The 26822-nt window shown below is 41.8% G+C and overlaps 1 protein-coding gene across 1 annotated transcript in view; it reads left to right on the top strand.

The window, feature by feature from the left end:
* Positions 1-1109: 1109 nt before the first annotated feature.
* cntn6 (contactin 6) overlaps positions 1110-26822 on the top strand; it is a gene marked incomplete at both ends in the record, with an annotated part of 81386 nt that continues 55673 nt past the window's right edge. The window contains 10 exons of the mRNA XM_083939770.1: positions 1110-1170; positions 7214-7337; positions 7664-7839; positions 9410-9505; positions 12096-12299; positions 12817-12919; positions 13084-13268; positions 21219-21361; positions 21615-21744; positions 23210-23360. Coding sequence (XP_083795896.1) covers positions 1110-1170; positions 7214-7337; positions 7664-7839; positions 9410-9505; positions 12096-12299; positions 12817-12919; positions 13084-13268; positions 21219-21361; positions 21615-21744; positions 23210-23360 — 1373 coding nt within the window. The remainder of the gene's footprint in view (positions 1171-7213; positions 7338-7663; positions 7840-9409; positions 9506-12095; positions 12300-12816; positions 12920-13083; positions 13269-21218; positions 21362-21614; positions 21745-23209; positions 23361-26822) is intronic.

The following is a 26822-nucleotide window of genomic DNA, read 5'->3' on the forward strand; positions in this document are numbered from 1 at the left end:
ATGTTAGGGCCGCCCGATGAATACTGTATGTCTGATATTCACTTTCGTCAGAACTGAGGGGAGCTGCAAAGTCAGGTTACAAGTAACATGGCTGTTATTTGTGATGTTACCTGACAAGTGGCCAAATTATAAAAGCTTAATTTTGTTATCTAAATCACGGCAGTAGCTCCTGGCAAAACCATGTCTCTTAAATAATATGTTCACACACAACAAAACTACATTTTCAATTATTTTTCAAGGGAAACATATTTTCTAGAGACTGGTAGACGTTGTGAAATGGTTGGTTTTAAGAAATGATGATGGTTTTGGTTATGATATGTATATATGTTAAGTAAGTTAAGTGCATTACGTAAACAAGTCATTGATCTTTGGTTTCTCATGTGACAAGAACAGCGGTCTCTCCTTGGTGAAAGTCCTGCGTTTGTTGGACCCATCCATCTACCCACCCCGACCAATTTTTTTTATTATTATTTTTATGATACTTCAATGACAATTGTAATCCAGGACAAAATATATAATGGGAACGAAGTATTTGGGTGACAGGGAAGGTGTGCTGATTCAATGTTTTAAAGTGGTTTGAAAGATTTGCCCAAGTATATGTTTTTTTCTCCAGTCCAGTTTCTCCATTCCCTGTGATAATTACAGTATATTGTACATTATAAATCACATATTTTGCTAGAGTAAATATGTTGAACCAACAGTTTTTAGGGAACTTGGCAATACCTTTGGCAGGCTGTACTGCTCATCTGTTGCTGCCAGCATTTTTTTTTTCTTTTTATTTTTTTATGCTTGACTTGCTCCTGGGAGATGGTGTAGCAGGGGTATGTATACACTAAATATAAGCTCCCCAGTATCAGCTGCTAGCTGGCCCTTTGGCATAGGATCTTGGTTTGGCTTATTTAGTTGAATGAATTATTAATGGCTCACTGATTTTCCACAAGTGGCATCATTTTTTTTTTGTTTCCAACAAAGCTCGTTGAATACTGCATCTCCGTCATGCTCATTTGCCTACTTTTTTTTTATAGAGCCAAACAGAGGAGCGTTTGCCCAGGAAATAGTCTCGACTCTCTGGACTGGATGGGAAGAAGGACAATCTTTGACCTTGGAAAATGAAGATGCTGTTGCCATGGGAACTGTTAATCCTTCTGTCATTCAAAGAGTGCCTGTCTGGTGAGACACTAAGTCAAGCCGCCTTTCATGACACACCTGATATGCATACATCTCTCACAGGGAGGGTTTGCCTCTTTCTCATACATGTTTACACTATTATTTCAGTTGAAAGGGAACGATTGCAGTCTCAAAAGGAATCATACTTTGAGCCGCTTTTGTATCTGGGAAGATCTACTTCCAGTTTATGAAAAAAAAGAATGTGTAATGCAATCTTTTTATTTTACTTTAGTCTCTCTTTAGACCTTAGCAAAGCATTTCAGGGCAAATAAGAATCACAAAGGCATACATTTAGTGGTGGAGTTTTTGTTATTAAGGTTTATTTAAGTCGTCACAGAGTAGACTCAACTGCTAATCTCATTCTTAAGAGTGACTGTTATATTTACATTTACAAAAGTTTAAATGTTCTCTTCAGATGACCTCTGATGAACATAACTCACTGTTAGGTATTTGACTACACAAGTATTAACTCTGGTCTTTTTCCGTATCCCTATTTTATTATGCAATCTTCTTGCTTCATGTCCAAATGCTGCCTCTTACATAAAATGTGGTCCTATACTCCACTGCGGGGTGATGCTTAGAGAAAAGCAGAGTAATATTAGCCCTTAGCTCTATAATACCTATATGAGTTCAAATCTTCCTAAGAGCTCTCACTTTATGTTTTGATATGGAAACCTGCGCAATCTAGACTACAGAGTGAGATTTAATGACAGTCACATTGGACGGATAATGTATCCGGTTGTTAAGCCTGATGTAATACCCTTTCAAAATACCTTTTCCGGGTCCAAATGCTCCGTTGAAATGAAACAGAGATAACGGCCAAACATGTGAACAATTACGATCGCCTCTTTCATCAGTTAGACATTTTTTTCATCGATATGAAAGAGGTAAAATGACAGTTACGTTGTTTTTTAAAAAAACCAACTCCTTTCTGTTAACAACGGTGAACACGGGATTGTGGCGTTGTAGAAGTACAACACTTGGACAGGCTTGGACCTGGAAATCATGTTTTGAAAGGGCGTAACGTCACGACTTAACAGCAGGAATCTGAACTGAAGCCAACTGTTTACAAGTCATCAAAAAATACATAAATGCATACAGCATATGGAGTGAGATCTGTTTTATTGTTATTTATGCTCCCATTTCCATTGATGTAGCATCTCATCTCAAGTCAGCCGTTTCACTAGGGTATCTATGCAGCCTGCACACAGAGAAAGAATGAAAGGTTATGCAAATAGCAGCACATACATATATCCACTGTTAAGCTTGCATTTGCATGCATTCCCATGAAAACTAATTAAGTGTAATTGGTATGTGTGTGTGTGTGTGTGTGTGTGTTTATATGTGCTAGTGGTCAGTCCAGTTGATGTGTTTACAGGATAGGCCTGTTCTCAAGCATATACACAAACCACCCGATCATTTCCCAAGTGTAATAGCCCAGCTGTTGAAGGTTCATTAATTTGTTTAATTTAAAGGACATCACAACCAAGGTAAAAGTGAAGCACTTCCTCAGAGGCTGGGGAACTAAGGCCCTTACCTGAAGCAAAGACTCCCACTCTCATTAGGATGATGATGGTAGTGATGATGATGATACGGGAGGGAGCACTCCTTGTCCTAGTCAAGGTTACAGACAAAAAGAATAAACAGGCAATTATTCAAGAGCAACACAGGCGTGCAGCCCGGTGTATGACACACTGTGTAAGAGGAATGGGAGGATGGACACCAGTGTTTGAGTGTGCATTCACTGAAGAAATTTCACAGGAGTAATTAGTGCAACATTTGTTAATAACTCCTGTGTATTGATTGTTTGGCTGCAGCTAACCAAGACAACAAGCTCGCCTGAGCAGACACACATGCACAAAATACATGTATATAGACGACAGCTTTGTGGGCTCTCTAATAATTAGATAATATCCAGAGCAAGGCAATACTATGATATAGCAACTCTCATATAAACATCTTAACTAATCCTACTTATATTAAGATCATAATGGAACAAAGCTTAGCACAATTAGCCAGAGCATGGTTACTTGTCAGTCTTTTTAATTAGTTTTGACATGTAATATAATTTAGTCTTGATTTTTCACAAAGTGAAACAGATGCATAGTGTGAGTTTAAATGAAGAGCGCATTACATTACATTCATTTAGTTGGTAATTTTATCCAAAGTGACTTACAATAAGTGCAGTCAACCATGCAGATACCATCCAAGAATTGCAAGAATCATGCGAGTACATACAATTCATCAAATAAGTTAAACTACTTCAAGTGCTACATTTTAGAAACAAGAGACAGATAAAGTTTGTGTAAGGTGTGTAGGGTTTCTGATGTCCTAGTGTCAGAAGGGAGCTTGTTTTGGAGCCAGGACAGCAAAGCCATTGCTTTGTTGAGCTGGTTTTACTTCATAGTCAGTCAGTAAGTCAGTCTCTCTCTCTCTCTCTCTCTCTCTCTCTCTCTCTCTCTCTCTCTCTCTCTCTCTCTCTCTCTCTCTCTCTCTCTCTCTCTCTCTCTCTCTCTCTCGATGGCACCCACCTGTAAATCAAAGTGGCTAGCTCTTAATTATGCAGAGATATAAGCCTAAATATTTAAACAGGGGAGTTGTATTACAATTCAATCCCTGTACAGTTGGCATAAAAAGAAAAATTGGATATAAAGACTAAAACTGTTTTTACTGCTGTAAAGTTGGGCAGTTTAACAGAGGGGTCAATGGGGATTGACTCACTTTTGGAGCCAGCCTCAAGTGGCCTTTCAAGGGACTGCAGGTTTCTGGCACTTCTGGCTTCACTTTTCAGCAGGTTGTCACTTGGTTATAGTGGGCTGTGAAGGTACGCTTTGCTAAACCCTTTACCCAAACATGAATTATCCAATCATAGCTTAGCCACCATAAATTGATACAACTGTCCTGTCAAGCGTTTGGATATCTCCACATGCCAAAGTGCTTTACATGGGGCTGTTGTAAATCAGAGTTCCGAGGGTGGTGACAAGGAATAGGTTAAACAGTGTGTTTATGTGCTCTAAAATAATATCCAATATTAGCATTTCTGACCAATTAGTTTACTAACTGCAGTGGTAATCTCACTCAGTATTACCTCCAAGGCCTAGGAGGGATCAAATCATTAAATAACTGCAATTATTACTGCATGATATGATGATAATATGCAGTATGGGATACAGTTGTTCATATAGTTTATATATAACTTACTATATATATTTATATACACAGTATATTAACCTTTATGAACTACAAATATCTGTAAATCATAAAGGGACTTTGCATAGGTGCCGACTTGGGTTAAACAGTGTAGATATATGGTCTGATGGAAACATATTGTGAAGAGACACATGGCTACTTAACATTCACGTCCATGGATGAAGTGATCATGATTCCTGTAGGAAGCATAAGCCTACCTAATCTGTATATGATGCATCTAGATGCAAGAAATGCAATAAGTAAAATAAATACAACAACAAATAGCAAGTTAAGTTCACACCTGGACATTATTTGTACATCACAGCTAATGCGTCTGGACATGGCTGTTTCACAGGAGGTCTGTGAGATTTAACTGTAGCAGACTGCTGTTGCTTTCAGGTGATTTAAGAAGATAAACACGAGATATACAGAACCAGCCTAATTAAGCCTCAAAGTTTATCCTATACGTGTGAGATAGTATCTTCTACGTAGATACCAACAATGGTCAACAATGCCTGATTCACCTTGCCTTTCAGGGCTTCTGTAGTGTAATCAGTTTTTCTGCTTTCACTGCTACATTACAACACTTTGCTTTAATAAAAAAGTTGAAAGGCAATGATTTCCAACATTATTTTAAGGAACAAATTGAACCAAACACTAAAGGCACCATTAAAAAACAATGATAGTTCCATTTTAAAGTGCAGTTTTCTACTGATAAATTGTGTCTTGTGACATGTATTGCCTTTTTTGCGCAAGTTGATATTATGGTTGTGTTAAGCAGCCCTAGACCTCAGCAGAAACTTTGTTACATTCACCCTTTCGACATCCCCAGGATGAAACCTGTGTTGATTTTGGTAATTAAGTAAGTAAGCATTTGGTGGTCAGCTCCTGTGAAGGTCTTAGGATGGGGGTCAGTCATTTGGGAGGCCAGTTATTGTATAAACACAGTTCCAGGCATCCCTGGCTTTGCCCTCCTGGAAGAGCTTCCCTACATTATCCTTACACACATTTTTGGTTTTCCTTTGTTTCTTTATTCAACCCTGCTTGAATGAGTTTGGCTTGTTGCCAGCTTTCTTATTCATTCACTCAAACTTTTGGACCTTTCTGCAGCGTTTGACACGGTTAACCACCAGATCCTTGCTTCCACTGTTCAGCAATTAGGTATCTCAGGCTCTGCACTCTCCCTGCTCACATCCTACCTAAAAAAAACACACATACCCGGTAATTTGGAGATGCTCTGTGTCGGAACCCTGTTATTTTACTATTGGGGTCCCTCAAGGTTCAGTACTGGGACCCCTCTTCTTCTCTCTGTACACCAACTCCCTTGGTACTGTTATTCACTCACATGGCTTGTCCTATCACAGCTATGTTGATGACACCCAACTTACTCTCTCTTTTCCTCAGTCTGACACACTCGCAGCAAAACGGATCTCTGCCTGCCTGACTGACATTTCTCAATGGATGTCCGCATAACACCTGAAACTCAACCTAGACAAGACAGAGTTGCTTTTTCTTCCTGGAAAAGACTCTCCCACTCCAGACCTTACTATCACCCTTGACAACTCTGTGGTAGCCCCCACCCAGAATGCAAGGAACCTGGGTGTGACACTTGACAACCAATTCTCCCTTACCACCAACATTGCTGCAACAACCCAATCATGCAGATACATGTTGCACAACATCAGTAGGATACGGTCTCGCCTAACCCAGAAGGCAGCACAGGTTCTCGTCCAGGCTCTTGTCATCTCACGTCTTGACTACTGTAACTCCTTCCTGGCTGGTCTGCCGACCTGTGCCATCCGACCCCTTCAGCTCATCCAGAATGCAGCGGCTCGACTGGTCTTCAACCTACCTATGTTCTTATACATGTACAGAGCTCCTCTGTTCCCTTCACTGGCTTCCTGAAGCTGCTCACACCTGTTTTAAGACACTAGCACTTGCTTATCATGCTACTAACGGATCAGGCCCAGCTTACATCCAGTACACGATTAAACCATATACCCCAGCCGCCTCTTCCGCTCTGCATCAGCATATCAGCTTGTAGCTCCCTCACAGAGAGGAACACTGATCGACATTGGGAAGGCAGAAAATCTACATTTAAAAAAAAAAACGTATATGTAGCACTCTATAGATCGGCTTATTTGAAGCTACCGCACTCACTTAATAACTTGCTCTTCTGGTTTGTACCCTAATTGTTAAATGCACTAATTGGAAGTTGCAATACAATCCGGGGTTTGTATTTGAAAATACTTTTTTAACAGTATTTGTTGGGACGATCATGTCTTCACAGAAAAGGATATAGTTTGTGATGATGACAGTTGCCCTTTAGACTGGCAATGAAAGAAAAGAGAGAAAATAAAAGACAACTTAATAACTTGTGTTGAATGCTGCATGGAATATGTCAGTTAGCCAGTATGATACAGGGTTACCTGTAGTTAATTTCTCTTTTATCGCTGTGCATTATCTTTATCTTTATTGTGACATGTGTGTGTGTGTTTGTGTGTGTGTGTGTGTGTGTGTGTGTGTGTGTTAATAACTTGTGTTGAATGCTGCATGGAATATGTCAGTTAGCCAGTATGATACAGGGTTACCTGTAGTTAATTTCTCTTTTATCGCTGTGCATTATCTTTATCTTTATTGTGACATGTGTGTGTGTGTGTGTGTGTGTGTGTGTGTGTGGGGGGGGGGGGGGGGGCTTATTGAATACAGAATCCACTCAAAGAACCATGTTGGCAGCTAATTATATGGGTGTAGAGTTTATACATAGTTTCTGAGCACTGACTGATTCATTTTTGCATTAATTCAGTGTCACTTGCTCAGCACCGTTGTACAGCTAATGTGTTTTTTTTCCATACAGAAAATACGCGCCATGGTCCTGTCCTCACCCAGGAGCCTAGTGACAGTATTTTCCCCCTGAGCACTGATGATAAGGAGGTGTTTATTAATTGCAAAGCAAAGGGAAATCCACCTCCGCATTATAGGTGAGTGTTTTGTTGCCCTTTGATTGTCTATAAGATGCTCTGCTGAGCAGTTCATGATACCATAATGTTACTGTGTTGGTTACATTTGCATGTCAGTGCAGGTATGCAGCAAAAGTAGAAGGGTAATTACATGTTAACCACGTGTGTCCTTGTGTGATGTTTTCTGGATTTTTGGATGTTTTTTTCCAAATATTCAATCAAAAGATGAAAACAAAGTTTCCATCATATCATTAGCAGACTTGGAAACTTGAGATGGCCCTTCACAAAAAACACTAAGTCTTGAGTTTGATTATGTTTTTTTAGTCTTTTTTCATTTTCTTCTACAGGTGGAAAATGGATGGGAGAGATATAAACACAGAGTCAGATCCAAACTACAGCCTTGTGGAGGGGAACCTGTTGATCAATAATCCTGATGTTATCGATCATGGAGGAGTGTATCAATGCATCACCACCAACACCTTTGGGACCGTTGTCAGCAGAGAGGCAAAAGTCCAGTTTGCATGTAAGTAAAGTCTTGACATGTCACTGACATGAAATTGTGTTTTCATTTGTTATGCCATTATGCACAAATAAGGAGAGCTTGTATTTGTTTTGAAGAAAGGATTAAGTAACAAAACCATTACCCTTAAAGTAACATCCATACCAACAGAGTATTTCAAGCAAAACCATAAAAAATTGTTTTTTTTTTTTCTAGATCTGGGTTGAAAAAAAACATTATTCTCCTATGTTTTATCTAGAATCTCCGATGCAATTATTTTTCCTGTTGGAATAGAATATAATTTTCCACTTCAACTATAATTTTCCCAAACTATGTCCGTTTATGCAGTATGTTGAGCTTACATAGTACGTAAACCGCTAACGGTACAGGATATAAAGAAGTAACCGTTTTGACGTTTAAGTATTATCTTGCAGACATCTTGTTTATGTATTATCTTGCAGCCTCTGGGGACCTGTCCATAACAAAATATTAAAAACATAATTTCAATTTTTGAAGACATTGCAATTTTTATCATGTGTCTATCTGTACACAATCTTGAACAGTGTCACAATCATTCCATTCTTGCATAAAAAGCAAAAAGCGGTCAAAAGCGCCCTCCTAACATTGTTTTTATGCTCCTAACATTGTTTTTATGCTCGCCGGATTACAAATGTAAAGTCTTGTTTGCACTTATTTTAGAAACATTTTCCTAAACAACAGATGTTAGCAGTAGGTAACATTCTAAGGGCTCCATTTTTAAAATGCAGTGTCACACCAACAAACTAGTATTTTCCTTGGGCACACTGAGGTTTGATTGACTGTGCCGGTTTGGTATCTTGGTCCCTCATCCACAAGAATGGGATTCAACTAAAAAGAGTCATCAGCTGCTCTTGGCAGTGTATTTCGACTGCTGTAATGATATCTGAAGCTCTGCAGGTCCCAGACAACAATAAGCTTCCTCTGAGGAAAAACTCTCCACAGGATTCCTAAACTGTCATTGTGAAAATTCTGTGGTTTAAGGGCATGACAGTAGTTTGGCCATGATGGTCACATATCAAAATTGTCATAACATATTATTTCTGATCCCACCTGGAATCCAAGTGTGGATTGAATGCCAATTGCCATGTCTGAAATGACTGTGTTCCCTCTTCTTGCTTGTCTGAAGCACCAGTGAAATACATGAAGAAATGAGGACTGGATGTCTTTATTTGGAGGATTGGAGGAATTTCAGTTGATTTAGGTGTAGTTCTGATTTGACCACTTCTGATATTTGCTTGATCCCTCCTGGCACTTGGTTGGTATTTTCTAAGACTTAAGGATTGATATGTCCTCCCATTATTCATTCTCCCCCATCGCACAGCAGCATTTAATATAAGGTGAAAGTAATCTTGATTGGCAAGGGGCACTTTGGTGCACACTCTGCCAGACCTCCTGTGAATTCTGTGATATTAACAGGGAACAGGCTTAGGCTTGATTCGTAAGCGTGAACAGACAGGAAAGTATTCTGCAGAATGAAATGACCTTCACCTTTATATGAAGTTATTTCAGCTGGCACTGACAAGTTGTCCTTTTATTTACATTTCGTATTCAACAGTTCTGCAGAACTTCAGCAGGAAGTTAAGGAACACAGTGTCGGTGAGAGAGGGTCAGGCCGTGGTCCTGCTCTGTGGCCCTCCGCCCAATTATGGAGGTACAGTGCTCTGTCTTGACTGTTCTGCATTGTATGTTTTAGTCTGACACTCCTGCTTGCCTCAGCAGTCTTTTTTGTTGCTCCCTCTGCTGCTCATCATCTATCTGTAACGCTGCTGGGTCTCTTTTGTTTTTATACCTTCTCACCTTTTCTTTTCGCTGCTCTTTCTTTTCAAACTCCAACACAGTTTCCCACTCACTTCTCCTTATCTGTCAGAAGGGGGGGCATTTTATGATCAGCTACCGCTCTACCCTGCCCAGACCCATGTCTTCACATCTATAGTTCTTAACCTCACACTGCTTAACCTTGAGCTCACTTTTCTCGCCTATATGATCCGTGACCATGCTGTCATCTATAAAGTCTCCGGTGCTCTACTTCCCCAAGTGTCATTTTTTCTCTTGATGTGGGCAGGTTATCTGTGAGTAATAAAGTCTACTTGTAGCTTCTGTAGCCAGAGGAGCGTTTATCCCGTGGCACAGCTGTGAGTCGGCTCATGTGTCTGTATGCTACTGATTAGCAGACCCTCAAAGTGGTCCACACTGTTGCCATTCGGTCCCCACCAGCACAATTTCACGCCAGCGTACCAGCCTTTCTCCGCTCTGTGTTGCCAGCTGAATCCTATGGCCACGTGGGAATCCACACTTTAGCAATTTGGCCTCCAGCCTCCCCTACTTCCGCCTTTAAAAGCCATCTCTCTATTTTTCCTCTTAAACAAAGCATAGTCACATTTGATGGGATTTGCACAAGACGATAATGCCAGCTTGAGGTGTTTTTAAATTGAAAAATTGTGCATGTTTTTGTTGCCACAAGGTTTGAATTATGTCGAAGCTTATTTAATGCTTGTTGATGCACCACTTGAAGAGTACGGTGAATCATCTCAAGCGTCTTTGAACAATCAATAGGTAAGTGGTCTAAAAGGAGCCATGCTGAGAGTTAAACTCTGTCAGAGGACATGATATTATGTGCCTGCAAGTCCTCTGTTGCTGTGGGACTGAAGCTTTTAAACAGACCCAATCTCTGATAGTTCCTAATCATGAAAGGTCTGTCAGTTTTTGCCCTGACTTTTCCCCTGTTATGTTTTGAATTCATCTGTTTTCTCTCAAGGAAGAAAGTGAGAATTTTTAACATCTGCCCAGTCAAAGGGGCTGACTGCAGAATGTCATTTGTCTGATACAGAAGGGCTGCACTAATAACCAAGTTCACTCTGTGGTCCCTGCAGACCTCCCTCTTTTCTCTCTCTCTCTCTCTCTCTCTCTCTCTCTCTCTCTCTCTCTCTCTTTCTCTCTCTCTCTCTCTCTCTCTCTCTCTCTCTCTCTCTCTCTCTCTCTCTCTCTCTCTCTCTCTCTCTCTCTCTCTTGCTGTGTATGTGTTGTACACTGCTACATTGACATTCTCATCATTCCTTTCCATTCTTTATTTTGACATGAATCCTCATCGTTAATCTGTGTCAAAAGTTGGTGATTGACTAGAATAAATATTCCCTGCACAATCTATAATAGAAACTATACTAACGTTTACATCTTATAGGAACTAATAATCACACATGTGACCTTGAGACCTGTTACAATTCCCTCATTGCTTGGTTTTACTGTGATACCGGCTTGGTTTCGAGTCAAAAGATAGGCCAGAGCTATTCTATGTTTTCAAATCCTATAAAGAAACCACCATATCATATCATTTCAAACTGCATTAAGATTGAAAACAGCCCTGTGTTGAAAAAAAAAGTACCAGTGAGACAATGAAATGCAATCCAAGCAGTGTAATAGTTTTTAAGGTTAAATATGGCAAAGCACTGTACAGTAGTGTATTAATTGATTCCATATTTTTATTAATAGTACAAGACAGATTTAAAAACTAAAGTTGTCACAGTAACAATAATTGTATTCTCTGCTGCAATAATTGTGAGGTAAACAGCAGAATTACTTTGTTTGCATGCCAAAGTATTTCTCTACATTTGCACATATTTCATTATGGCATTGAGCCAGTTTCTACTTTTATACAGGATGACCCTGCCTTATTTTTCTGTGTCAACAACCGTGCTGGGCAACACAGCAGTCCAATTCAAAAGAATGAGGGGGCTGTATTATTTCACACAGTCTGTCTGAACTCAACCTTCTGCCTGGCCACAAAGCCCGCATGAGCAGTGTGTGATGGCTACCTTGTTGAAACTACTGCGTCTCGCACGTGTTTGGTTTCCACAGAGACAGCAGTTTATGCTACAGCGCTGCTTTCCTTTCGACATTGAGTTTGCTAATGATAATGGCCATAAATAATAAAATGATTCATTAAATAATAAATGTAATATTTATTTTAGACAGAAAAGGTTGAGATTCTGTCTGTAGAAACTCCAGTAGGTTGTTAATTTGAAACAGAAAGTGTTGAGTTATATATAAAAATAACCTTTTTATGTCTGTGACATATTCCACTTATATACTCATTGAAACTGAAGTGAGACGCTGTTTATCTGTAATATCATCTCTTCCCATTTCTGCACTGCATGTCTTACTGTCATTTTGAGAATGTCACTGGAAGGTGTATTATTTTTGTAAAAGCTATTCCTAAATTACCTTCTTTTTATTTTTATTGTCAGAAATAAAATATTCATGGGCTTTCAATGGACAGCGGAGCTTCCTGCAACAGGACACCCGCCGTTTTATCTCTCAGAGAACGGGCAACTTGTACATAGCCAAAGTTGAAGCCTCAGATGCAGGGAACTACACATGTGTGGTGAGAAACATGATGACCAATGCCACAGTGTTCAGCTCTCCAACCCCCGTGGTGGTGCGGAGAGACGGTAAGCATGCTTGGTTTGCCTCTGCTGCCTGCTGGTTATCTTGCGCACTGAACTGACACATGCTGCCAGTAGGAGGGCGAGCCTGGGAGATAAATCGCTTGTCTTGAGCGTGACACTGTTTTTGCTTTTGCTTACGAGCATGGTTTTTGCACCATCACAAAGCTTATGAACTATACAGGGTTATGTATTCAAGAAACCTTCTCTATTTGCATGAAGGCACATATTTACATAAAAGGCAATGTAGTCTGCTCTGACAAAAATGCATGCAGGCACACTCACAGCAAGGAACCTGCCACACATACTAAACCCCATCAGGACCATTTATGTGTACCACTTCAGATTTGAGCTGAGGCAGATATGTTATCCAAACTCATCCATCCGCTAAACAAAACACTCGCTCTCGCTCTCAGCCAGTGTCATCTACGCCACGGCTCTTACATCCAATATGAATTACATTGTAGTGCACGTACATGTTTTGTGTTTTGACTGATGTGATTTGCTGTTATCCTTCATGCAGTAGTGATGGGTGAATATGAGCCAAAGATTGAGGTGCACTTTCCCGACATCCTTCATGTCTCTAAAGGATCATCAGTAAAGCTGGAATGCTTTGCCTTAGGAAAGTAAGTGACAGAAACATAAGCACAATGCAGCTCCTCCCCTCATATTGCATGAAGTGGCTAGGCATCCCCTCTTACAACAAACAGACCAACATGTCCACAGTCCTTCTGGTCAGTGTGAGCAGGAAAATGTGGCCAGCGTAACCTTTTGTGCGTGACTTCTGCAGCCCTGTGCCTTCCATCTCATGGCGAAGAGCTGATGGAAATCCACTCCCTGGCAAGATTAAAATCAACCACTCCAGTGGGGTTCTGGAAATTCCATATTTTTGCCCGGAGGATGCCGGTGTGTACGAGTGTGTAGCCGAAAACAGCAGAGGACGAAACGCTGCCAGAGGGCAACTCCTGTTCCACAGTAAGAGCCTTCTATTCTATTGCTTCCTGTTTCATGGAGATGACTGCTAATGTTTTCTTTATCTTTAACCAGTACTATGTAATATCCTGCAGTATTGTATTTGTTGGAAAATTACATAGGAATGTTGAAAATGAAAGTGCTTTATTTGTTCTATCTTAAGTAATTGAGATAATGTCTCAGTATAAAATAACCTTAAATATCTGGATAATCTGGACTTAATTTGTGCTCATTGCCCTCTTTTTTTTTGATTGTCACATTAATGAGAAGCAGCTCATTACAACCCACATTTACTTTTTTAGTGGCAGCAAGCAGTAGGGGCAGTAGTAAGACTTATTTTAGCTTATGTACGTAAGTTTGTAACTTGTACGATAAGTTACATTAATAACATATGCGTCACATTCTACCACATGCGTAACTAAGTTAAGTTAGTTAAACAAACTTACTTTTTTTGACACAACCACTTACTTACATAAGCCCGTTGCTCCTCTAGGGAGCACAGGTCATTGACACATGTCCTCCACCTCAGTCAGTTGTTGGAGGTCCTTTCGAGAACGCATTTTTACCTGGACACTTCTTCTTCAGCTTGTTCCTGGGGCGGCCTCTCTTCCTTTTTCCTTAGTGGTTCCATTTCAGGGCTTGTGTTTGTGGCAGGTTTTCTGAGGGTGTGTCAAATCCAACTCCAATTTTCTCCTTTAAATGTATACTTCAATGGGATCCTGGCTTGTTTTTTTTCACAGGTCCATGTTGCATACCCTGCCCCTTCATCAGATGTTTAGCATCGGAGTGGACATTTATGCTTTCTTTATGCAAATGTGTGTTATTATTATTACAACAAAACAAAACAAACTGACAAATACCATCTAGAATATTCTCCAGAATGACCTCAAAGGTACTACTTAATCCAGATATTTGCATGTTATTCGCATCCTGATTTCCTAAAATTCGGGGCAGGCTGAGGGTCAAAATCACAGAACTTGCATGCGTTAATCTTGCGCCAACAAAATTTGTGGTGTTAAGAGGAAATGTTTTGACGCAATATTTTCGCACTAACTTGGACAGCCCTAGTTATCTGTCAAATCTCTGATTCATACAACATCATCTGCTTCACAATGGAGTTAAAATTGGAGCATAAAGATGCACATTTTGGTGGGGATTTAGATGTGTTTTTAGCTAGAGATCTTCCTGAGCATGTTATCTAATTTGTTTTAATCATGTGTTTTCATTGGGTCATATTAAAAGGAAAAATGCCCATGGTATGTGGTTTTTATAATGTTCAGGATCTCCCCTGGTATACTGGACATTTCTTTTAACCAGTGGCTTGAGGTAGAAAATGAGAAATCACTCATATTTCAGGATAGGTCTACCACCACAATAGAATCAAAAGGAACCGCCACCGTCAGGCTGCAAGCTTTGAAATTAGTCACCGTTTACATCAGTGAAAGTTCACAGTACTACTTCTTTTCTCCGCCATCACCAGTGAGTCCAGTTTCATGCCAACCACAGAGCCGGCCTGCCTGACCAGTTCATCCAGTCTGGAGGTGTCCTTCTTGGATACCCCCCCCCCCCCCCCCCAGCACACCCCAGTGTATAAGAGGACACTGGTGACCAGGGACTGGTAAAACATCCACAGCAGTTTGCTGCAGATGTTGAAGGATCGCAGTCTCCTGCAGAAGTAAAACCAGCTTTGTGTCTTTCTGTACAGGTGGCTGGTGTGTGTTGTCCAGTCCAGTTTATTGTCCAGCCACAGCCCAAGGCATTTGTCCACAGCCTCCACCTCAACTCCCTCTAGCAGGACTGGTCGCGGTCTTGGTCTGGATCTCCCAAAATCAATGACCAGCTCCTTCGTCTTGGAGATGTTGAGCTGTTGGTGGTTAGTGTGGCACCAGAGAGCAAAGTCCCCCACCAGACACCGATACTCCTCCTCCACCCCTGATACATCCCACAATGGCTGTGTCATCGGCGTACATCTGTATGTGACACAGCTCAGAGTTGTAGCAGAAGTCCGAGGTGTACAGGGTGAAGAGAAGAGGGGCCAGCACTGTGCCCTGAGGGGCTTCAGTGCTGCTGACCACAGTGTCAGACGTGGTTTCCTTCACCTGACGTACTGTGGCCTATCAGTAAGGTAGTCTTCGACCCATTCCACCAGATAGGGGTCCACTCCCATCCTGTCCTGTTTGTCCTGAAGTATAGGGGGCTGGATGGTATTAAAGGCACTGAAGAAGTCCAAGAAGAGAATCCTTGCTGTGCCGATTCCCTTATACAGATAGGAGTGGACTCGGTGCAGCATGTAGAGGATGGCATCCTCCACACCAACATCTGGCTGGTACACAAACTGCAGGCGTTGAAGAGTTCATTCAGCTCGTTCGCCCTCTCCATTGTCCCCCATGTAGCTCTGGTCTTTGTGTTGTGACCTGTGATGGTCCTCACACCTTCCCTGACCTCCCTCATGTTGTTCTCCCTTAGCTTCTGCTCCACCTTTCTCCTGTAGCTGTCCTTAGCTTCCCTCACATAGTGTTTCACCTCCTGCTGTACTGCCTTCATGGCCTCCCTGTCCCTGCTCCTGTAGTGAAGACACACACACACAAATACACACACACACACACACACACACACACACACACACACACACACACACGCTATTTGCTGTAAGGACTAAGCAGTTGCTCTCTGAATGAACTGAAGTTGTCTGAGAATTGTTCTTTTAGGAGAAGAGACCATGACAATAGTCCCACTGGCAGGAGATAAGATAAGATGGATCCTGCATGAAAATCTTACTATTTTGATTTGTTTTGGCTGTCAAATGTTGTCCATGATTATACCAAGACTGAAGTGTATTTATTTGGATACTCATTAGCTGTTACCAGGCAACAGCTCTTCCTGGGGTCCATACATTACGATGACAATTCCATGAAATTATGTTCATCAAAATAAACTAAAAGTAAATGGCATTAGTAATAGTAATACTTAGTAAAATGACAAACTGTACATAAACTTACACATAAGTCAGTTAATGAAATAAAACAAGATACAGTCGAATATCTATAACTACCCAGTCTACCACCACTTACTCCTATATTATTCTCATAAAATATAAAACCCTGTATCAGTTAGAATATATTTAAATCTCTCTCAGGGTGCACTCACACTGTCCATCCGTACCGTGCCCAAACAGGTTCCACGGGTAAAGCCTAGGTCGTTTGACCAGTGTGAGTGCAACTGCACCGCGCCTAGCTGTGGCCAGCTTGCCGGCCACGGACCGTTTGGGAGAGGTGTGCTTTTGCTTTTCGCGTTACCCACATGTACGAGCATGAGTGTCATGAACGGTTCAGGTATAACACGAAGGTGGACCCAATGCAGACACAGACAAAAATAAAGTTACAAAATAAACGTTTAATATAACAAACGGACAAACGCAAAAACACTACAGGTATACAAACACAAGACTAACTAAACGAACACGGGAATACAGGAACGGGGAGACGACGGGAGATCGGGAGACGGACGGGAAACGGGAACACGGGATCTACGGAGAAAAACAGAAAACAAACACGATTAATAAACTTACTGCGGGGAGCGTGATAATCACAACAAGAAAGGGGATGCCAGTCCAGGGGGAATAGTTTTACCAAGGTTGGGTCGACGACGGTCCGGCGCCGCATGCCTGCCAGCTTCAGGCTTTTAAGGTGGTGGTGTAATCAGCTAACAGGCTGCAGCTTTGGGGAACGCCTACCGGACCTACAGACAGAAGGGGGGAAGCACATGCAGGGAAACGCAGACAGAGGGAGACAAACGCACACAAGACGAAGGAGAGGAGGGCACTGACAGAGCCAGATCTTGACAACGAGTGTGGGCACGTGTACGAGCACGAGGCCTACGGCGGCTCTGACCTAATTTTATGTGTGCCTGTTCGGACATAGATGACGTCAATCAATGCGTGTGACGTGTTACGGCGTGATGACGTATAGACAGGCAAGACGCATTTGCGCGATGCCCAGGCAGTGTGAGTACAAACGGGCTTGACCAGTGGGGGGAGAGGGAAGTACAAGTACCCTAAAGCACGGGGCATGGTACGGACGGACAGTGTGAGTGCGAACTTAGAGTTTTTGTTTGTTTGTTTGTTTTTAACCCCAGTTGTCAAGGTGGGGAGAACACTGCTTTTATAGGGGATAGAAGGATTGGCCTTGATTGTGACTCAGTCATTTTTTTCATTCTTCATAAGCCCAACCTGTTTTGAGCTCCATTTGACTACATTTTTGTGCCCTGTGTCTTTATTTACACAGTAGGAGGCCACAGTGTTGGTACTCTATATCTAGATGATGCATTCATGGTTAGATCATGTGAAGGGCAGAGGGAGTTTAGTTATTTGTTGATTGTGCAATCAGATTGGGAAATTCAGCATTTCTGTAAGACATAAATTAAAGTGGATAACACAAATTCATTAAAATTAGGTTGTTGTGGGAGAGAGAAACTTGAAGACAAAATAATGAGCACACCAAAAAAGAACATATTGAATGCTGCAATAATTTAGTTGGCAAAACAAACAAAATAATAATAATATACATAACTAAAACAGATTCTTAGAAGGTACAGGGCAGTATAAAATGAGGAAATTAGCAATATCTTAAGAACATCCAATAAGAAGGGTAAAGCATTTATGGTTTTGTAATTATTAAACTTGAACTTGACGATCAATTAAGTGTGAAATCCTGGCATACTGCAACTGTGTTTAAAGACCCCTACAGTTTGGCTTCATTTACCTCAGTGTTGTATTAAGACAACAGTATCCACATCATCTCCAACCTCATCCCTTCTGCCTAACTCTGACATTCACTATACAATACCTGCCAACATTAGATTAAGATGTTAAGAAGTACTGGCAAATTGCCTACACTCAACGCCCTGATCCCATGCAACCCTACGATACAAAAAATACAAAGGTGCGAAAGTAAAATTACTTTTAATTGGTCTTAATTTATAGCTCACATTAGAACACCGATGGGCGTACTTTATGGGCCTCCAATAGCCTACATCCTAAACGTTACTAAGTGTTTTGTTGTAACTGTTTAGTTTCATCCAGTGTAGCAGCAGAGGTTAGAGACTGAGTGACTGAAGTCCTTATAACCCCAATTTGGAATGTTGGCAGGAAAACTAAGGTGGATTAGCCTGTAAATCCAGTCCCACATCTATCCAGATGTAGGGTCTGGCAACAAAAAAGAGACCTGCCCAACTCAAGGGGCGGCACCAACGCATTTCAAAATACCGCTGAACGCAATTTGATAGCACTTCGACCGGCTGCTGCTACATGAAACAGACAGAATTTCAATTCTACTCCTGGTCCTGACTAGGCTTAAAGAGCCCCTCTACTCAAAAAAGTGCGTTTCGTCTGTTTGTGTCCTCTAAAATGTCTGACATTGGCTATAGTGACATGTATCTGAGCAAAGTTTGTCACTCGAGGTGTTTTCGCATTCCTCCCCTGAAGGAGGAGATGTCTATGCACTTCTCTGCCCTTTGAAATTAAAAAGTTTCCTGGGCCAGGACAACTTCAACATATTATATAGGGACCTGTAACCTCCAGCTCAGAGCGGACTGTCAGTACAGAGAGAAAACACACGACCATAATAGCTGTGAACCAGTTACAAGCTAACAAACAAACAAACATCTGCTAGTCATCAATTTTTATCCACAAGGTATTTTTCCATGGACATCTGGCTGCAGCCTCCACTCTCAGGCAGTTCCGTTTGCAGCCGCCAGTCTAAGGCAGCACCAATCTCCGGCAGGAAATGCACACAAAAATGCAAAATAAAATCTTACTGACACTTTCGGTGCAGCGATCTTTTTCCGTACACAGACATATATTAAATGAATAAGTCATGCACTATATATATTGATTTCACATTCCTCTATGTAGCACATAATATTGGTATTCCAGTTATTTCAATGTGTGTATTTATTCTGTCAAAATGAAACATGAACCTTCTCCATAGCACCCACTTTGAACGTTATCACTCTATTAAATGGCTGTAATCAGTGGTTATCAGCCTCATCATTATGGGTTAGAAGATTCCTGCTACACCTACCAGCAGCTTCAGAAGGCTGTTATCATCTATTCACGGGATTATATATAATTACATCTTATTTACATATTTTTTCCTTTCCTATTTTTTATGATATTTTGCCTATTTATGATTTATTTTCTACTATTACTGTAAAATGATCAACCTATTCATGTGATTTTATTGATTTATTTTCTATTATTACTGTAAAATGATCAAGGGTCGGTAATGACAGCACAAACATCTAATCAAACTGGCATAAGTAAAGCAGTAGGCTACTGGCTTCAACTCTTCTTCGTGGAGCTGAAGCAGCACAATTCTTAGTCTGTAACTACTGGCGTCTGCAGATACAGGTGTAGGCCTTGTGATGTCATTAAAGGAAAGAACTGGTGCTCTAGTCAGCATTATTTTAATGTCCTCAAAAGCTGACTGCTGCGAGTGTCCCCAGGTCCAGATATTCTTGCTCTTTAGCAGCTCATACAATGGCTGTCCCACCGCTGCAAGGGTTGGGACGAACCTCCCCAGGTAATTTACCATGCTGAGAAACTCCTTTTAGCTGCTGCAGGTCAACGCAGATTTGGGCTGTGCCTGTGTTCTTCTTTAGGTCTGGTACCATGGGAGCGTACCATTCAGTAGGTTGTGTCACCTGCTCGATGACACCATCCTTCTCCATCCTCTGTATTTCTGCTTCCACCTTCTGTAACATGGGAAAGGGCACATGGCGTGCATTGTGCACAGCATATGGTACGCCATCATCTCTTAACTGGATTTTGTCTGGTTCAGTTTTAAGAGTACCATGCTCACTGTGGGTTAGATGGCTGGTGATGCATTTTAGCTCATCTACTCGCCTCACCAGGTTCATTCTTACTGACAGGGCCCGACTGAGGAGACTGCTGACTCTACGTCCATATAGGCTGTGAATGGATACTCTTTTTCTTTGTAACTGACTGTTGCATGAAAGCGACCAGACATAGCAGCTCATTCTCCAGAGCTGTCCAGAGGAATGTCAGGTGGGTCCGAGTGTGTGAAACGTGTCCTCACTGATGACAGTGATATCAGCTGCCGTGTCAATCTTAAATTCTACTGGAGAGGATTCAACTTGTAGTTGCACAGTCAACTGTTCACTTTTCTCAATAGCATCACACACTGAACCCAGGAAACCAGAAAAGGTCTGCTCAGCCCTCACAGTCTCTGTGACCTCATTCACTGACCTGCTGCAACATACTCTGGCCCAGTGTCCCATTCTGTGACAGATGTGGCAGGTAGCTCTTTCTGCAGGGCAATTTTCTGCTTCACTCATACATCTGGGATCACTCCATAAGAAAGTGATTTCAGGAGGCTGTGCCTTATCAAAAATCATCTTTATTGAGGTGCTACTTCAGCCACTCACATCGAAACCAACCCGTGATGCTGATGAGAGCGACGCAGGGTAAAGCCAAACCCGGTCGGGAGAAGGGCGAAAACATTGTTTCCACCAACAAAAGCCTACAGAGCCGTTCTCTGGTATTTGCTAGATTGGACAACATGGATGAAATAGCAGCATCGATGTTGACGCCTGCTCCCTCAATGTGAGCCGCCATTGTTGTCTGGATCACAACAGTCGCTTCTCCGCTAAAACCCCCACCCGGCGTTCCTGAATGGCTCTACCACCTGAAATAACTTTCCTATGGAGTGATCCCAGATGGTTGAGTGGAGCTAGGCGAAGTCAAGGCGGAAGCAAGGCGGAACGAAATTCCTCTTGCGAGAGTCAGGTTATATTCACACAGTGCATTGTATTGTACAAATGTTCCATTATCAGTCTCATTAAACTCATCAGTTCTCACTCTTTACAAGGCAGTGAATGTGATTTTGACCTTTTTGTAAGTAAATATTCATATTCTTTGGTATTTTTTCACAGATGTTGAAAATCTGCACTGGGTCCAGACACTGAAAGATGCTCATATGGCAATTGATTCTTATCTGCAGTGGGAATGTAAAGCCAGCGGTAAGCCTAGGCCTACATACAGATGGTTGAAGAACGGTCAGCTGATAACATCAGAGGTAAGACATCACAAGCAACACAGAGATTTGATATTCATAAGAACATGTTAGAACATCATTATGATTTTACACAGGATAAAATTGTTTTAAACAATACTGCAAAGTTTCCCTTTAAAACAAATGCAGTAACATTTTAGGCAGGCTTAGCTAATGCTGAATTTAAAACATATAAGGCAACGAATGATCCAAAAGCTTTTTTTTTTAAATCAGTGAAAGATGTTGTCAAACATTAATCAGCTGGCCTAATTTGCAGGGGAGGGTCCATGTGGAAGCTGATAGACTGACCATATCTAAGATTAGTCTGCAGGACTCTGGAATGTATCAGTGTGTGGCAGAGAGTGAACATGGAGCTGTCTATGCCAGTGCGGAGCTCAAGGTTGTAGGTAAGATGTTTCTTTGCCTTTTATTATTTACAATGAATTCAACCAGAGACAAGGTAGATGTATACTTTACTGAGTGTACATTGTGTTGTCAGTGCAATCAAAATGATTTGTATCAGAAAGTTAATAAATAAATAATATGATGCTAAATAAGGTCCTCACTGAGCCTCTGCCTCATTCTTTAATTTCCATAATTCTTTCATACCTCATTTCCAAAAGAGTTAAGACGCTGTGTAAAATGTAAATAGAAACAGAAGGTGATGATTTGCAAAACATTGAAACCCCAAATTTAATTGAAAATAGTACAAACACAACATATCAAATAGTGAAACTGAGAAATTGCATTGTTTTTTGAAAATGATGTGCCAATTTTGAATTTGATGCCATCGACACATTTCAAAAATGTTGAGACAGTTGCAACAAAAGTCTTCAAAAGTTGTGAAATGCTTAATGAATACAGCTGGTGGAACATCTCACAATAAATGAGGCTAAGTGGCAACAGTTTAGTAATTACTGGGTATAAAAAGAGCATCCCAGAGAGGCTGAGTCTTTCTGAAGTATTTCTGGAGAATAATGCAACAATTTAACAATCATTGTCCTCAGTGTAAAATTGCATAGAAGGGGGGTGAGGCCAAAAAACAATATTGGATGTTAGTGATCTTCAGGCCCTCAGACGACACTGCATTAAAAACAGACACGATGCTGTAGCGGACATCACTGCATCGGCTCAGGAATATTTCCATATAACATTGTCTGTGAACACAGTTCATCGCTGCATCCACAAATGCAACTTGAAACTCGACCATGCAAAGAGGACACCGTATATAAACCACATCTAGAAACGCCACTTCCTTCTTTGGGCCCGAGCTCATTTAAGATGCCAAGTGGAAAACTGTCTTGTGGTCTGAGTCAAATTTTAAAATTATTTTTGCTTACTTCAGCAAGACATTGCCAAACCGCATTCTGCACATGTTACAGCAGCATGTATCCATAGTAAAAGAGTCCAGGCGCTAAACTGGGCTGCCTGCAGTCTATTGAGAAGTTGTAATCCTTCATCAAGCAAGAATGGGAAAACATTCCACTTTCAAAATGATAGAAATTGGTCTCCTCAGTGTGCCAGTGTCTCCGAGTGTTGTTACAAGAGGAGGTGATGCAACAGAGTTGTAAACATGACCCTGTCCCAACTGTTTTTAAACGTGTTGCCGGCATCAAATTCAAAATGGTCATATCATTTGAAAAAAGTTTTAAAATTTGATGTGTTGTCTTTATGCTATTTCAATTAAATATGGTGTTTCAATGTTTTGCAAATCATCACATTCTGTTTCTAGTTACAGGGTTGTACAACATAAGCGGTTTGGTGATGAAATATAATTTCTGTAATTGCTGGTGATGCACTTGACATTTTTGCTGTTGCACGGCTGTAGCCCCAAAACCAGACAAATAGCCTTAACACGTATCTGTTCCTCAGCCTCCCCCCCAGACTTCACCCGGCAGCCAGTGAAGAAGTCAACAGTGATCCAGAGGGGGGGTGAAGTGGTATTGGAGTGTCGCCCCCATGCTTCCCCCAGGGCTGCAATCTCCTGGTGGAAAGGAGGTGAACTCCAGAAGGACAGCAAGAGGTAGGGTATTGTATGCCCTGCTGCTCATGCTACCGATGTGTTAAAGGGTTTGCTCAGGTGGTGAATTTTATTTCTAGGACTCAATGTGATTTATATGTCTGATCAAGGGGACATTTTTTAAGTCAGTGTTGTATAACACAGCCTTGTTTGGTCCACAAAAGCGTTTTACACTCATTATTTACATTTAAAAAAATAGTGAGTTTTCTGTTGACATATAGTAGTTTAAAAGTTCTGAAACCTTTTTACTGGATGTAAGCACAAGATAAAGAGTGCAATATGATTTAGCTGTTTGTAACTTCAAAATGTCTCACAGTTTCACAGCTCTCCGAGGCAGTCAAAGTGCTGGTTGTAGAACAGAAAAACTCTATTGACGCTCTGTGAAACTCTACCCCAGGCTACATGACTGGCCCATTTGTTTCCCGAGTTTCTTGCACCCACAGCTAATTTAATGGACATTCTGGTCAAGGGTGCGCTCACCTTTGTGGCCTCACGCTGACGCAGGGGAAAACAAGCCGGTCCGCTCGTGCGCACGTACGAGGAAGACGCACGCCACTACCCGGAATATTTCTCTCAAACGTTCGCTCAAAAACGTTCGGGCAATAAAAGGGACAATCTCCAGCTTCTGTTGAGGAGAAATAATAAATTATGTGCTTCACGGAGACATGGCTGTGTGGGAACATCCCAGACTCCACGCTGCAGCTGGATGCATTCCAGCTTAACCGCACTGACCGTGACACGTGGCTCTCCGGCAAAACAAAGGGTGGAGGTATTTGTTTCTACATCAACAATGGCTGGTGCAATGATGTAACTGTTATGAAGCGACACTGTTCTCCCTTCCTGGAAACATTTATTGTTAACTGCAAGCCATTCTAACAGTAGAATTCATTCATTCATTCATTCATCTTCAACCGCTTATTCCGGGGTCGGGGTCGGGGGGGGTGCTAGAGCCGATCCCAGCTGACATCGGGCGTGAGGCAGGGTACACCCTGGACAGGACGCCAGTCAATCGCAGGGCAAGAGGTAGAATGAACCTGTGATTTACACCCTGGGTTTACACCCAGACTCCGGCAGTTGAGGCAGGATGAGGAAAAGGCTTTTAAGGGCGCACTCACACTGTCCTTCCGCACCGCGACCCGGGCTTTAGGGTACTTGTCCCCCCTCCCTCTCCCCCCACGCCCCAGCCCCGTTTGTACTCACACTGCCTGGGCCTCGGCCAATACTTCTTGCTGTCCATACGCCATCACGCCGTAACATGTCACTCGCATTGATCGCGTGTGTGTGGCTTTGTTTACAAATCTTTCCACAGACCTCAGAGTTTTTGTGCGTCTTGTCGACTGTTTTTGAATATTTTCATCCGACCAAATCTGCAGTAAACACTTCACCTCCGCATCATATCAACGTGAACCTTTCACCGCCATTGTCGTTGTTGTTAAATGTCCGCGCATGGTCCGTCCTTCTATTTTCTATGTCCGAACAGGCGCACATAACACTACCGCCGTAGGGCTCGTGCTCGTACACGTGCGCACGCTCGTGCTCGTACATGTGCAAACGGCTCCGCTAAAGCCCACCTCTTTCAAGTTAAATGTACTTCTTCAACACTGTGGCATCTGCTGGCTCAAATTTTTGGTCTTATATGCATGTAGGTTATGCATGCTGCTTATGTCCCAGATTAAGTGTAAAGTGTTTGCTCTCTGGCTGTTTTTTCCTTTTTCATTCTGTTTGGGCTGTGGCTCGGATCAATATGTACAGCCATATTTCCATAGATTATTTGTAACACACCGGAGCTGCCTCTACATGGTGACCATTGGGATTGATTAGTTATCAAGTTTCCCATGGGTTGATCATGAGGAAAGGGAGAAAAATTACCCAGGCATGACCCAGTCAGCACATTTGGACAAGAATAGAAATTCACAGCATAACTGAGTTTGTCTACAAAGTGGATAGTTTTTTACATTTCTATTTGTTTTGCAGCTCATTGCCCCTCAGGTCATGTTCTCAGTGCGCCTCCATCACTCACCGTTTGATATTTTTGTCAATAAATCAGTGCAAAGCACCCTGTGTCGGACATGCTCTCTGGGTCTCAGCTCGGCCCGAATGAATACATATTTATTCCAACGTGGAGCCAATGTGAAATTGTTTGATTTTTGTGCTGGCTGCTCGCAGCCTTTCTGTTTGATTTACTCAATCCAAAGGTCACAACAGGAGAGCATTATCTGCCTCATGTATGGATATGTTTACATGCTGTCCAACTTGTCAGTGTAGAACCAAGGCACCAAAATAATTGTTCCAGCCGAGAATTTTAAGTATTTCATACTTAATATAAGCAAAAATGTAGAGTGAGTGGGTTGGTATTGTGAATTTAACCGTGGCATGGTGATGCAAGCTTATTACACGGGTACTTACTAAAAAAATCAATCTTTTGATTTGATATAGGGGTGTGTGTGTGTGTGTGTGTGTGCATCCTCAGTTTATATCTTTAGGCTACCCACAGGCTGCTCTACTACCAAAGATTGGTGAGGTCGTAAGGAAAAAGAATACTCCCACTACTAACACTTCTCAGGGCAGCAAAAAGTCGTGCCAGAAATATATTTTTATCTATTTACAATTAATATTCTCCTTAAAAAAACATAGAACTGAACATCATTCAAAGACAAGAGAGTAAAGAAAAGGCTTTTTCTCTCAAAGAGTTTTTACCTAGAGAATCATACAACAAATTAATATGTAGATCAAAATTTTCAGGTGCTGTCATTAGACCTCCACTTTACTTCTCCCATGAGACCAGCATGCCCTTTTTCCAAGTGCTTCTATATGTCCCCATGTTGTTACTATTCAGAAATTTCTCATAACATCTTGGTTCCTCTTTTTAATAAGGGGGACCAGAGGGTGTGTGCCAATTACAGGGGTATCACACTACTCAGCCTCCCTGGTAAAGTCTACTCCAAGTTGCTGGAAAAGAGGGTTCGTCCTGAAGTCGAACCTCAGATTGAAGAGGAACAATGTGGATTCCGTCCTGGACGTGGAACAACGGACCAGCTCTTCATTCTTGCAAGGATCCTTGAGGTGGCCTGGGAGTATGCCCATCCAGTCTACATGTGTTTTGTGGATCTGGAGAAGGCATATGACCGGGTCCCTTGAGAGATACTGTGGGAGGTGCTGCGGGAGTATGGGGTGAGGGGGTCACTTCTGTGGGCCATCCAATCTCTGTACACCCAAAGCGAGAGCTGTGTCCGGATCCTCGGCAGTAAGTCAGATTCATTCCCGGTGGGGGCTGGCCAATCCTGTTCGTGATTTTCATGGACAGGATATCGAGCCGTAGTCGTGGTGGGGAGGGGTTGCCGTTCGGTGGGCTGAGGATCTCATCCCTGCTTTTCGCAGATGATGTGGTCCTGATGGCATTGTCGGTCAGTGACCTTCAGCACTCACTGGATCGGTTCGCAGCCGAGTGTGAAACAGCTGGGATGA

This window comes from Echiichthys vipera (genome assembly GCF_963691815.1).
Source record: "Echiichthys vipera genome assembly, chromosome: X".
Taxonomy (NCBI): Eukaryota; Metazoa; Chordata; class Actinopteri; order Perciformes; family Trachinidae; genus Echiichthys; species Echiichthys vipera.